Source organism: Esox lucius, chromosome 14 (assembly GCF_011004845.1).
Source record: "Esox lucius isolate fEsoLuc1 chromosome 14, fEsoLuc1.pri, whole genome shotgun sequence".
Lineage (NCBI taxonomy): Eukaryota > Metazoa > Chordata > Actinopteri > Esociformes > Esocidae > Esox > Esox lucius.
In genome coordinates this window covers 10,027,162-10,041,719 of record NC_047582.1, presented here as the reverse complement: position 1 = coordinate 10,041,719, position 14,558 = coordinate 10,027,162, and the positions used below count along the sequence as shown (strand labels likewise).

Here is a 14,558-nt window from a genome sequence, read left to right as displayed (position 1 = left end):
ACCAACAAAAGCATGCTGTAATAAAAAACATGACATACGAACAGTTTGACTTTAATTTATTTGATATCAGATCAACTGTAGGGCTGGGAGGTAGCGGTAAGTGGTCTGTTCAATGACTGGATGTGGTTTTGGAATGTTAGTGGTTTCTGCCGTTCCTGACGCTAGGCATGTCAACCTGCGTGTTACGACCTGGTCTAGGATCACAGAACGATGTTCCAATTTGAAAAAAGGAGCAGTTACATTCAAATAAATACTTCTCAAATAAATGTCAACGTGGCGTGGTTAACACCAGTATACCATGAATATAGAACTCTACCAATACAAGACAAAAAACACCCAGATTTCTATAAAACACGAAGCATGATCAATCATAAATAAAATAAAAAATTAAATCACTGATTGTGCCGTTCAAACAAAGATCTATTAAAATAATTATACCCAGTTTGTAGGTGTATAAAAAGTGTGTGTGTGTGTGTAGGTCGCTGCGTCTATGTGTACAGGGAAGCAGTGGGTAACATGAGATTTTCTTTGCATATGATAGCGTTGGTTAGTGTTAGGTAGTAATGGCCATTCGAGGCTTCATTATTGTTCTAGCAGCAGGATATTATGCTAGCAGTGAACTCAGATTTTATTTTTTTTTAAATAAAAGGCATCATTGAAATATATAAGACAATAAAGTTAACAATCTTGTCTGTAAACCTAGTCCGTCATTTTAGGTTTAACGTTTCAATATTGTTCCTGTCTGTTCTTTTTTACAGACTAGATTAACTATATTGCCTTATATATTTCAATTATGGCTTTTATTGTGATAAAGAAAATCACAATAAAAAGTGCTGCCAGCATAATATCCTGCTGCTAAAATAATGCTAAAGAAGCCTCGTTTGGCGATCACTAGTGTTAGGTTACAGGGGTTAGATCCAGGGTCAGGGGTCAGAACTGGGGTGGGGCTTTTCTCCGTGCTGAAGCTCTGTATCGTAAAGCCAGTGGCAACTAGTACACGACCGAACATACACATAGAATATGATATAGGATTAGAGTTAGAATAGGAATATGATGTAGGATGAGGATTAAAATGAGACATTGATATATGGATAGCTTAGGGTGTGATGCTTGGTGTCGTGGGAGCATTCTTTGTTGGGCAGTGCAGTGGTTCCTGTTTCCTGTCTGACTGATAAGGTCACTTCTAGAATAGCTGAACGTTTTTCTTCAGATTATTTCGTTTCCACAGGGACAGGCGGTCAAACTCTGAGATCGGCATTCCGAACAGACGCTCAAAGTCTTCAGGAGACAAGTGTCTCTGAGGAGGAAACACAACTCTCAGTAACACATTTGTGCATAAAATCCCATTGTAGCAGTTGGTTTTGTAACACACCTCCAGTCTTGTGCGATCCACTCCTGGTGGCAGCTTGCAGCGCCCTCTATGGGTCACTATGAGCATTTCATATGGGTAAACCTAAGGGAAAAAGGTCTGTCTGGGTCTTCATTTTTAATGATACAGAGACCATTGAATGTCTTAATGTCATTTCCTGTTCGCATGGTGGGTGGTTATCAGTACTCACCTTCTGTTCTAGCATGCTTGGCAATGAGTTTCCTCTGTCCATCCTTTCCCGCTGAGGGTCTCCATTCTTAAACGCACAAACACACAGCTAAATGTATTTTCAAAATGCCTTGGAGGTAGAGGGACTTGAGCAGAGGTAAGAGTCACACGAAAATACGGCAAGGATTCAGTCTGACTGTGCATGTCAACTGTCAACTGTGTTCATGGAAACCACAAGGTAGATGCTTTGGATGCCAATCATAAAGGACTTTTAAATGTTGAGTGCGACATCATGGATATAAATCCTAGGACTGAGAACACCCTTACCTGATCAGCTGCAGGACAACCCAGAGAGACAAAAGAAAGTAAGACAGTTAAAACGTTACATTCATTCCTAGACGTCAGTAAGTACTCTTATCAATGTATCTGTGATGTGCCTAACATTTCTGGCAGGCCCTTATTTCACTATAACACATTTCTATTAATGTCTCTGTTACTTGTAACCTACCTGTTCGTTCCCGATCTCCATCTGTAGTGAACTCTGCAGACTGCATCTGTAGAAACAGGTTACACATGACTCTTTAGGCACGCGTGCACACACATGTACAGCAACACGTTTACACTTAAAGGATCACACAAACACAAGTACACTAACGCTCACCAGCCACTTGGTTAGGTTAACCTATCTACTTTTGGGTGGGAGCGCTTTTGCCTTCATTTGATTCAAGGGTCAACACTACGTGAATTCAGAGATGTCCTTCTTCACACTGTATTTTTTTTTGTGCAGTGCCTTTGGAAAGTATTCAGACCCCTTTACTTTCTCTACATATGTTGTGTTGTTGTCTTCATGTATAATTGATAACATTTTTAGTAACCATCAGTCTGCACAGAATACCCCATAATGACAAGAGAAAAAGTAGCTAACTAAACTAACTAACCAAACTGAACAATCTTGATGAGGGAGGTGACCAAGAACCCGATGACCACTTTGACAGTTACTGTGTGGAGAAAGGAGAACTTTCCAGAAGGACAACCATCTCTTCAGCACTCCAACAATCAAGCCTTTATGCTAGCGGCCAGACGGAAGCCACTCCTCAGTAAAAGGCACATGACAGCCACTTCTGCCAAAATGCACCTAATGGACTCTCAGACCATGAGAGACACGATTCATTGGTCTGATGAAACCAAGATGAAACTGTTTAGCCTGAATGCCAAGCGTCATATCGGAAGGAAACCAGGTATGGCTTTCCACCTGGCCAATACCCTCCCCACGGTGAAACATGGTGGTGGGAGCATCATACTCTGATATGTTTCCAGCAGCAGGGAGACATTTTAGAATTGAGGAAAAGATGAACACTGCAAAGTACAGACAGATCCTTGATGAAAACCTGCTCAGGACCTCATACTCGGGTGACTTTTCACCTTCCAACATAACATCTCTAAATGTTTTCAAATATGTGGTCATCTGCAAGGCTGTGCTTTAGGGACATTGAGCAACCATCCTGTTAAGTGTCCAGTCATCCCTGTCGGTCAGCTTCGACTTGGGACCATTGTTCCTCTTAAATGATGCATTTTGTCCATGTTTGGAATATGCTGTCATGCCTTTTGAGACTGTTCCTCTTCACACATTAAATAACCTGCAATTCAGGCACCGACTGATTGGCCTCTGTAACTCCGTTAGTTGCCTTATGGTGCTTTGAAAACTCAAATATCAAAGTGTTAATTGTCAGACTTCTTTTATAGCAGACTGCTTACTGGCAATCAACCTAATCTTACCTATGCATCTGCATTTGTAATTTGTATTTAGTAACAGTCCTTTTCTGTGTGATGTTATTCAGTCCACCCTCTGTATCTGCAAGCTGTACATACTGAGTTATAATAGAAACAGATTGTTTGGCTATTGGCAATAAAAACAAACAGGTGTCCCTAATAACGTGGCCTGTGAGTGTGTAACAGATGCGTATACTAAGGGCAACACACAAACACACATATGTCCATTTACGTCAATAAATACACAACTGTTCGCTTACCCTGGTCAGGCCTGTGCGGGAGGAGGACTTCAAGGAGGAACCTGTAGGGCAACCATTCCGAATTACATTCTTACACCCGCACACGCGCGCGCACACACGCACGCACGCACAAATGCACCTGTGCACGCACGGAGGACTGTAACTTACTGGTGTGCATGTGTGTTCTGTCTGGCAATGACTGAGTCTTCCTGCGGCCAAGGCCCAGTAGGGCCTTCTCCTTCTCCTCCTTCTCCTCCTTCAGGATCAGCCTGCCCAGGTTAGATTTGATCTGGCAAAACATTTCCTAAATAAATGGCTCATCTAGCTTATATAAAGGCAAGAGTTAAACAACACAACACATCAAATATACACATTTGAAATTAATTTCAATGAAAGATAAGCCCTACAACGATGTCTTTTAGTGGCGCTGTATACAATGTCAGAGTTGGGAAAACAAAACAGAATAATAGCTAATTTCTGTAGATGTGTCATGATTTTGTAACTCAATGTCCTAGACATGTTAAAACTCTTATGAGGATCACCCATACACACCATAAATCAATAAATATTGATTAGTGAAAACTAACACTTCCTATGAGAAATTCATGACTGGAAAAGGCACTTAGATAATACATTACAATGTTGGGAGTTGATTAGAGGAGGGGAGAAGTACGATAGTGATTTTGTCTCAGATCTGGATACTGCATTTTGCAGTGCTTTATTTTGGTATTATTTTACTATACTATTTAACTCTTCATATTTGCATGTTTTATTGTCTAATAAAACACAATTCTATGTTGAAGCGACACCTATTCTGCAGTTTAGACATGTACATGCATACAATATATGCTATAGTAAAACATTTGAAACTTTTAAAAATAAGGTATCTGTAGGGTGAGTTACTTTGTGGAGCTCTAACTCCTTGGCATCATCAGTCAGGTCTTCAAACTCATCCTTTCCCTCTTCCTCTTCCTCCTTCTTTTTCCGCCACTCAATCTCTATGGCAACGACAGCAGAGATCAATCACTATGGCAACACCAGGATGGATCAGAGGACATGCTACCAGTACCTGTTCAATCATGTGACACTGTGTGTTAGTGGGTGTGTGAGACTGTTACCCATAGCAGCCAGTGAGGGAGGACAGGGCCAGTACTCAGTCTCTATCTTAGAGGGTAGGTTAGGATCCGGTTTCTGAGCTGCTGGGAACTTCGATGACTGGATGATGCTGCCCATCACACGCGGGTTATTGACCTCTATAAACACACAGAAAAAAAGAGTTACACACTTCAGCTCCATCATGTCAATGTGATGTTCTATTTGCTTACCAGCAAAAATATAATGTGATGTTCTATCTGCCTACCCCGAAAAAATATAATTCACAAAATGGACTAAAGTCAGATGGCAGCCATTAGGAATCAAACCTCAGCGATTCTTGTGGTTGGCCCCTGCCATTGGTCATGACGCAACATCAGTATAGAATAGAGCCACACTGATTCACCTCAGAGGACGTTTTCCCAAAGTAGCTGATGCGGAAAAGGGCTGCTACACACATCACACACAAAAACACAGAAATATACTGTACCCTGTTTAAAATTAGGCAGCTTCTTGTAGATGTTGGCGCCATTATCTGAAATTAAACACAGAATTATATAAGTGTGTGTGTGCACGCTGGTACATATGCTGGTGTGTGTGTGTGCCTGTTTACTTACCTAGCCTACGGGAGTGCTGCTGTAGGGGGGCGGCTGTCTTACCTGGCCTATGGAAGTGCTGCTGTAGGGGGGCGGCTGTCTTACCTAGCCTATGGGAGTGCTGCTGTAGGGGGACGGCTGTCTTACCTGGCCTATGGGAGTGCTGCTGTAGGGGGACGGCTGTCTTACCTGGCCTATGGGAGTGCTGCTGTAGGGGGACGGCTGTCTTACCTGGCCTATGGGAGTGCTGCTGTAGGGGGGCGGCTGTCTTACCTGGCCTATGGGAGTGCTGCTGTAGGGGGACGGCTGTCTTACCTGGCCTATGGGAGTGCTGCTGTAGGGGGGCGGCTGTCTTACCTGGCCTATGGGAGTGCTGCTGTAGGGGGCGGCTGTCATACCTGGCCTATGGGAGTGCTGCTGTAGGGGGCGGCTGTCTTACCTGGCCTATGGAAGTGCTGCTGCAGGGGGACGGCTGTCTTACCTGGCCTATGGGAGTGCTGCTGTAGGGGGGCGGCTGTCTTACCTGGCCTATGGGAGTGCTGCTGTAGGGGGACGGCTGTCTTACCTGGCCTATGGGAGTGCTGCTGTAGGGGGCGGCTGTCATACCTGGCCTATGGGAGTGCTGCTGTAGGGGGCGGCTGTCTTACCTGGCCTATGGGAGTGCTGCTGTAGGGGGACGGCTGTCTTACCTGGCCTATGGGAGTGCTGCTGTAGGGGGGCGGCTGTCTTACCTGGCCTATGGGAGTGCTGCTGTAGGGGGCGGCTGTCATACCTGGCCTATGGGAGTGCTGCTGTAGGGGGCGGCTGTCTTACCTGGCCTATGGAAGTGCTGCTGCAGGGGGGCGGCTGTCTTACCTGGCCTATGGAAGTGCTGCTGCAGGGGGGCGGCTGTCTTTCGGAGCTGCAGTGTGGAGCCTCCCGGAGACCCTCCACCCTCCCTGCTCACCTTCAGCTGAGAGGAACAGAACAGTAAGAGGAGAGGGATGCCTGGTTACCAGTGATGAATAGAAACATCTACCCAAACAAAAAGGAGAACTAAATGGAAGAGAAAGGGGGAGAGGGGGAGAGGGGGTGAGGAAAGAGCGTCTGCAGAAGTGTCTTACCTCAGGAGAGGGAGGGGGTGAGATGGAGGTAGGAGAGAGGGATCTCTGGAGAAGGAAAAGGAGAACACTGTCACATCAGACTCCTCCTCTGCCGATACGTATTCTAGGAGTTACTTACTGTACCAGGAAGTGCGTGTGTACCTCTCTGCGGGGTGTTCGCGGCGCGTCCAATGGGGAGAAGGTGAGGTGGGGCTGGTAGGTCATTAGGTCCGGTCTCTCCACCTGCACAACAGCCCAGTTAAACGGGTCAATCACAAACACACACCAATGAAGGAACCCACAGAAATCAACACAAACACACACCACACCAACCTAACCTGAAGAATACTTTTGTCTCTGGGCAGAGCAGCCAAATCTCTGTACTCCACCACCTCATCATTCACACGGGCCTGGGGGGGGATGGAGAGAAACAGTGTGACGGTGCAGTGGCTGTGTGTATAGGTTTACTTGTTTAATTTAGTTTTGCGCTATGGGGTACGTGCTTGTATCCACACCCGAATGCACTCTCGTGCGGGTCGGAAGTTCATTCTCAAATGTTCTAGCTCTTCATCGCTGCAAACGGAACGTGTTAACACCAGCTTTAGCGTCAATGTATTTCCACGATAGGGAAGTGTGCTTTCCCTGATGGATATAGTTCCTGAAATGGCTACCATAACTTTTCCTGCCATACACTGCTAGTGCTGTTTGTCTGGCTTTGCCTGGTGTGTCTCGGCTTTGGTTATACTTTTGCTGACCAGTTCCATTCCACCTCGTGAGATTACTACTAAATAAAAGCGGCAGTGATTTAGATTTTAGTGCAGAGACAGGGGAATCTCAGTTCATTCTACATTTTGAAAGTATACTTGGCTAGATTTTCAGCTCGTCATATCCACTGGAGGTTTTAGAAATGTGCGCTGCTTCAGGAGGGATTCTCAACCTAGTGCCCCTGCTCCTGCCTCCAGCCTCAGCTAAGATTGCTGGTGATCTATACGTGTTATAAGTGCAACCCTGCAGTGCTGAATTTGCTGTTGGCAATTCCAGAGCGACAGTCCATTTCCCTTTCTCCAACTCCATTCGTAACTGAGGACCAACAAAAGTCCACTGGTGTAATTGTAGGGTGGAATCAGGTTTGGCTGGATGAGAGTGTATACCCCATGGTGTAATACCTCCTTCTCGCCCTGGAGGGATAGTAGACCCTTTTGGGGACATCAGCCTTAGGGGTTAGGTTTAGGTTAAATGTTACAATTGGGATTTTGGTTTAGGATTAAACTTAGGTATTATGATTATGGAAAACACAATTTTGAATTACTTTTTGAGTCCCCACAAGAATGTTTGTGCGTGTGTGTGTGACTCTGTTCTTACCTTGATGCTGGGTGAGCCAGGAACACTTGGAACCCGCTGGGAGGAAGATATGCTGCCCAAGGCAGGCCGTCCCTCCACCTATACACAAGCAGTGAAAGCACACACTCACACACATCATAGTTACACCTAATCCTAAAGTTAAATGTTTTAAAAAGTATTGGTTACACATGTAAGTAAGAGTCCATTTCCATGTGGTGTTTCTACTATTTTGTCCAGCCCTTGTATGCGATTGAGTGCATGGTGAGTGTGTGAGTGTGCAGATACGTCAGTGTGCAGATACGTCAGTGTGCAGATAAGTCAGTGTGCAGATATGTCAGTGTGCATTTACAGTATGTCAGTGTGCAGATATGTCAGTGTGCATTTACAGTATGTCAGTGTGCAGATATGTCAGTGTGCATTTACAGTATGTCAGTGTGCAGATACGTCAGTGTGCAGTGCAGTATGTCAGTGTGCAGATACGTCTGTGTGCAGTGCAGTATGTCAGTGTGCAGATATGTCGGTGTGCAGTGCAGTATGTCAGTGTGCAGATATGTCGGTGTGCAGTGCAGTATGTCAGTGTGCAGATATGTCTGTGTGCAGTGCAGTATGTCACAGTGTGCAGATATGTCTGTGTGCAGTGCAGTATGTCACAGTGTGCAGATATGTCTGTGTGCAGTGCAGTATGTCACAGTGTGCAGATATGTCTGTGTGCAGTGCAGTATGTCACAGTGTGCAGATATGTCTGTGTGCAGTGCAGTATGTCAGTGTGCAGGGCAGTAAAGGTTTTTCTCAGTCTCTCTGTTATGTGCACGTCAAGGAATTAATGACCTCTCCTTCTCCCAACCCCCCATTTAAGAAGTGTGTGTGTGTGTTACCTTCTGCATAATGGTGAATATACCTCCTGTGGTTCAACCAGATGGCTCTGAGAGAAAAAGAGGAAGGAACAACTCAGAATAGCTCACACTTATAGGATCTAAGTTCATTAAGCCCATCGTTCTAATGGAGGATATTGTTCCCATTGTTTCTGCATGCTCATAACTTCACATGCACACCCTCTGGCTATATGCAATGAAAAAACAAAGATTCTCTTTAGAACAGTTTTATAATCACTGTTGGATGTTTTCTTACTGGGGGTTTAAAGAAAAAGAGGCAGCGAAAGAAAGACAGAAAAGACAGTGAGAAAGACAGACAAACAGGGAGAGAGAGAGACACAACAACATGGGGTGGAAACGGAGCTGCACTTCCAAATCTTTGGCCAAATGTATCACCACATTCAACACACATTTTTCTCAAATCATACAAACCCACAAAGAATCTGAAATCATATCAAACATTGGTAAACTTCTTTATATGTTAGGCAAAATACCAGAATGAGCAATAAAAGTAGACAGATTTGTGACTCAGAGCCATGAGGAAAGGCTAGCCAGTGGAGCACGAATAACATTGTTAATATAATCAATATCTTTATTTTTGCATCCCCACAATGTTAGTAATGCTTGACTATGTGTGAGTGTCTGGGGATGTAATGTTTACTAATGATATTTCTGATATATTTTACTTACATAATTTTTTCCACTTGTGTTGGCGGCGCAGACTAATGTTTCCAGTGCTAATGAAGGCCTTAAAATGTAAGTTAAATTAACTGAGGAAGACACTGAGAGAGAGTGGAGGAACAGAGTATGGGAGTTAAAGAAGTCCTCAGCTGCAGGATTACTTCTTCGTCTTACACTACTCTCCCTCCGCCCTCCATCTCTCCCTCCCCTCCCCCAACCCCACCCCTCCCTCCCTGGCTACGTCCTAGTTTACCCCACCTTCTCCCTGAAGTGCACTTGTTTGCCAGATTCCTTACACGAGTCCACCCATGCCCCATCTCCCCTCTCTCCCTCCTTGTCTTCTCCTACTCCTACTCCTCCTCGCTCTCTCTCTCTCTCTCTCTCTCTCTCTCTCTCTCTCTCTCTCTCTCTCTAACTGAACTGTTTATCAGTCCAGCCAGTGAGGCCGACGCCCAGCCAGGCATCACCACAGTTACACTCCCTCAGCGGGAAACATCACCATGGAGAGGCCTCTCTTTCGCGTTTCCCCTCTTGATTTCACTCTCCTTTATTTTCTCCCATTCCCTCCTATGCACAGCCACATACATTTCATTGGTGATCTGGACCTGACCTCTGCTGGCTCTGAACCCTCTGCCAGCTGTGTGAGATTACCATTGATCTACTGGGATCTAGCCTAGGATCTGTTGCACTGAGAGTGGATCCTTGTTAGAAGATCTATACTGAGTCGACAGTATGCAGACCCTTCAGTAAAACATAGTGGGTCTAGTCAAGGGTAATTGAAAGATTGTTTCACCTAGGCTTTTTATAGTTAAGTTAAATTGCTATTCATAAACATATTATATCTGGAAAAATGGGGTGTTGGTGGTTACTTGTGGACAGTGGGTGTCCTTGTGGACAGCAGGTCCCCAAATGCTCACAGAGGAATTTCCTTTAAAAAAACACCACTTCCTGCCCTGCTCCTTTCCAAAACAAGAAGCACACTTTATTTTTCTCCCTGTCTCTGTTAAACACACACACATACACATATGGCTGGCTTAGTTTGAGCGCGCGGAGATGCCCATGGAGGAGACGATAAACATGCGCATCATGCTTCATCACCGAGGGCTGGCTGGTGCCTGGTGCCCTTGTCAAATTACCGATATGGTGTCGCTTTCATCGAGTCATATTTGCTTTGATAATTGTTAGACGCGTTGGATAAACATAGACGCAACACATGCATAGTCAATTTTTTTATTATAATACATCGTAAGCTAATCATATTATGGCCCTGTAAGCAATACGACTATAATAATCTTTACGGCTTTCCGCCGATTAATGCGCATGACGAAGGATGGGGGTGACTGTAAGTAAAAACAACGAAAAAAAATAAGAGGTGTTATGATAACAGGATATTGACCCATACCACTCAGGCCTATACAACGCATATAGTTGATTTTCAAATCGAATAATTTTAAACCTGGGTAGTAAAAATATAATTAAATTAACTGATCTTACCTGCAAATCAATCCGATCGATGCGCCGTCATCAACCAAATAACACTTCTATAAGATAACAGGTCGAACATGCCAAAATGCCCATCAGTCGCGTGTCATGAACGTCGGCTTAAAGGAACTGGAAAGGGAGGGTGTGTGCGTGTGTTCGTGCGTGTTTGAAGACTGGGCTTGGGCTGCAAAGACTGCCCCTGGGCGGCATCTCAATAACCTAGATTTATCTTCTCCGGTCATTCCCTTTCTCTCGTCTCTCCTCTCCTCGTGCCTCGTCAACTCCCAAACCCCCTCTCCTCCCCTCCTTTCCCTCAAGTAATGTAAAGAGACCTCCTCCTCTCCTTTCCTCCCGTCTTCTGTCTGACAACTAGTAGACAAAATAAGCAACATGGTGATTGACAACACAGCAACCTCTTTCACCACCACAGATGTTACTGCAGATGTAGCGCAGGAGGAGACGGGCCCTTTTAACCGAACGGCGTGACGTAATCGGGTCAAAGAGTAAAGCAATGGCGTCGGGAAATGGACTTGCCGCTTTGGTGAGAAACAAACCTGTTAAATAACTGTATTTTAACTCATTATATATGTCATGTAATAATACCATATATTGGCACGTTATGGCTGTGTAAGTATATACTGCATTTATTGATTTGGACTGAACCCGGCCTGATGTTCAACATGTAACACGCTCAACGAGGACAACAACATGGATTGATCTTGGCATGTGCTTCATCATACTGCAGCAGTAACAATAATATGAAATACAGAATGCCAATGACAGCATTTCGCCGTAGTGGTCAGGTTTGGTGGTAGTTACGTTGTACGTGGATTGTTGTTTTGCTGCCATGATTATTTGAATGAATCTCTTTTTCAGGGTGTGGAGGGAGCTACAGCAGCCGCCCAGGCTCTGTCATTGCCAGCTGAAGCTTATGGGAACGATGTAAGTACATACAAAGGGTCTAGTTTGGTTTACACTCACAATAGCTGCTATATCATACCTCGTGAAGTGCTTCCAATTGATGTTGCTACTTTTTTTGTTCCATTAAATATAACAGTACAATGTGGTTCTGTAGCGACCCAGAGCAATGGATATGGCCTGGTGACCCGATCTTGTTGATTTAATTTAACTAATCAGCAGCATTAACGTAAAAAGTAAATGACTACCACCAATTCTATCAGCTTATATAGACAGTACCTATTTAGTATTAGGCAATCTCTTATTCCAAACCAGAAAGGAACATCTTGTAGTTTTTATGCAAAATTAACCAAAATCTGACTTGAGTAACCATTGTTAAAATATTTATTTACTAAGCACCAATGACATCATCTTTCCATCCCCCAGTCTGCATTCCACTGACCTCGACAAAATACCAGGTTCATTGAACATTTTACCGCTACGCTTTAAAGACCCTAAGTAGCAACATCATAGAACCTTTGATTGGAATCCATTTCTATACAGCCATGCTAAAGCTGACAACAGCAAAGTAGTATAACATGTTTATTTGAATAACGTGTCTGTGTTTGTGCTTGCGTCTGGGTTTCAGCCTCAACTGGAAGTTATGTGGGCGATGAAGGCTTACAATCATGCAGAAATCTACTTTAATGTGAGTGTCTCTTTCTCAAAAACACCTACATCAGGTAAACCCGGTGGAGCATATGATCAGTTTCAGCATTGCACTGGTCCCTGTCAACTAATTCAGTTTGTGTGTGTGTGTGTGTGTGTGCGTGCGTGTGTGCGCGCGCCCGTAGCTCATCTCATCTGTTGACCCCAGTCATCTGAAGCTGACCAAGGTGGATGACATGATCTATAACTCCTTCAGAGTGTCTTTCGCAGACCTCAACATCAAGAACTTGGATCCTGACATGCTCAAATCGTCGGAGGCCAAAGAGGTACAGGTCTGGCTCTGTTGAAAAGCAGGCTTAACGATACCTGGTTTTGTCCTCCAATTAACCTGTATGGGACAAGGCTTTGAGATCGTAGACAAAATTCACGGCCGACACAGACACTGGTTTAATGTGAAAGGAGCACAGTTAATCTGAAGGCCAACAGTGCTGTTTGGCTCATGCAGATATTGTGAGGGTTCTTTGCACTCTGGGAGGGGGAGGGGTCAGGGGTCAGCATGGAGTTGTCAGCTGTGATGGAGGGGTCTTGGAGGGGCTGGCGTAACTCCAGAGGAAGCCTGCATTAAAATGACAGCAGAGAACATGTTGATGGGCAGAGAATAGGAAAATGGATGTAGTGTATGTCCGTCTGAGTGACAATAAAAAGGAAAAGAATGCTTGACTTAACCTTATCTGTGCTGTGGTCTGTAGAAGTGGCGCCCGTTCTGTAACCAGTTTGATGGGGTGGTAGAAGACTTTAACTACGGTACTCTGCTGCGACTTGACTGTGAGAAGGACTACACAGAGGAAAACACGATTTTCGGTGAGTTCTCCCCGACACCATTACACACAAAACGCTGTCACTGTTAATGGGTGGAATCAGGGGCACAACATTATGCGACAACGAGTGTTAACTCTGATTATGTTGCTTCTGCAGCCACCAGGATCCAGTTCTTTGCCATCGAGATTGCTAGGAACAGAGAAGGATTCAACACACCTGTATTCCAGGCTAAAACACCTCCTTCCTAACCTATGCTCTGTGACCTTTATAGCCTTGTGTCCAATATTGTTGTAAACACAACCTTCTCCAGCCCAGGAACAGAACGTTAACAGCCTTGTTTACCCGGCTAAACATACTTCACAAGACCCTATTCAGGGGTAGGCAACAAGATTCAGCCATGGGATAACTTTTATTTTTGTCTAAGCAGATAGCCAGGAACGTAATTATAAATATCTGAGCTGCCAATTGACCTAAACCCAAAGTTAGCATTTATTTGTAAATAACTTGATTACATTAAGATACGATTACATGTTTAAACTCATTTAGGATGTTTGGGCCACATGTTGCTTACCCCTGCATATGAACCCTAAAGCCTGAATCATAGTCAAGATACAGAGGTGATACTTTAGGCCCATTGTGACTGAAATTCCAGTTTGCAGAGGCGCAGCCCAAACACATCTTCACACTTACCAACCAGCTGTGTTGACAATTTAAAAAATGGTACAAATGCCAACAGTCCATTATTCAAGAGCACCATCATGCCTGTGTTTTGGACTATGAAAGCCTCTTTATTGACCTAGGTATGGGTAAATCCAGCATCTCCCTATGACCCCTGACCTAGGAACAGAATGTTCCAGGAGCCCTAGTTACCGGGTAGATCATCCCCAGTACTTGACATCCCTCTGTGTTTCTGTGATCATCCACCTTGTTGATTTCAGACTGCACACCAAGCGCCCCCCCACCCGTGTGTACATACTGCTGTTCAAACCAGCATGTGTTAGTTATTAGGTCCCTCTTAGTTATAAGTCATTTCTGGGAATGGCATGATCTGTTTTTGTACAAAGCTCTTTTACTAGTGTGAAATTGGCCCTATCCTCCCTGAACATAATTCTGTCCAGGGCCCTTTACAGACTGTCAAAATGATGTGCGCTCCAAAGGCAGACTTGAGGTTGCCTAGTGTTTCATTCTGTGTTTGGTTTCTACCTGCTGACTGGACTCATGTACATTTAAGATGACCTGAAATAAATGCAAGTGTGCCCTCTGAGCCTGGGTCCTCTCTAGGTTTCTTCCTAAATTTCAGCCTTCTTAGGGAGGTTTTCCTAGCCACTGAAATTCAACACTACTGTTGTTTGCTCCTTGGAGTTTAAGGTCGGGTGTGTATGTAAAAGCACTTTGCAACAACTGCTGTTGTAAAAAGGGCTTTATAAAGCAATTTGTGTGCATACATTTTCTTGTTGGTCCTTAACACATTCAAAATCTGA

The 14,558-nt window shown here is 44.4% G+C and overlaps 2 protein-coding genes across 5 annotated transcripts; one reads left to right on the top strand and one right to left on the bottom strand.

The window, feature by feature from the left end:
- Positions 1 to 39: 39 nt before the first annotated feature.
- On the bottom strand, positions 40 to 10,974 carry dmtn (dematin actin binding protein). Of its 4 annotated transcripts, none has more exons than XM_034296831.1 (17): positions 10,705 to 10,974; positions 8,533 to 8,579; positions 7,679 to 7,756; positions 6,655 to 6,726; positions 6,479 to 6,559; positions 6,338 to 6,382; positions 6,048 to 6,186; positions 5,129 to 5,173; positions 4,665 to 4,799; positions 4,450 to 4,544; positions 3,715 to 3,835; positions 3,568 to 3,608; positions 2,046 to 2,091; positions 1,865 to 1,872; positions 1,560 to 1,625; positions 1,373 to 1,453; positions 40 to 1,297 (listed from the first exon to the last, which is right to left on the bottom strand). In XM_034296831.1, exons 2-17 carry the CDS (start codon positions 8,539 to 8,541, stop codon positions 1,184 to 1,186), a joined length of 1,176 nt encoding a protein of 391 aa, XP_034152722.1. In that variant the 5' UTR covers positions 8,542 to 8,579; positions 10,705 to 10,974; the 3' UTR covers positions 40 to 1,183. The 4 variants fall into 4 exon arrangements, with proteins under 4 accessions (XP_034152722.1, XP_010875617.2, XP_034152723.1 ...); XM_010877315.4 differs by having other exon boundaries at positions 6,090 to 6,186; XM_034296832.1 differs by lacking the exon at positions 6,655 to 6,726.
- Positions 10,975 to 11,103: 129 nt separating this feature from the next.
- pbdc1 (polysaccharide biosynthesis domain containing 1) lies at positions 11,104 to 14,341 on the top strand. Its single transcript, XM_010877314.4, has 6 exons — positions 11,104 to 11,233; positions 11,569 to 11,634; positions 12,239 to 12,298; positions 12,444 to 12,584; positions 13,008 to 13,119; positions 13,234 to 14,341. Exons 1-6 carry the CDS (start codon positions 11,204 to 11,206, stop codon positions 13,323 to 13,325), a joined length of 501 nt encoding a protein of 166 aa, XP_010875616.1. The 5' UTR covers positions 11,104 to 11,203; the 3' UTR covers positions 13,326 to 14,341.
- Positions 14,342 to 14,558: the final 217 nt, after the last annotated feature.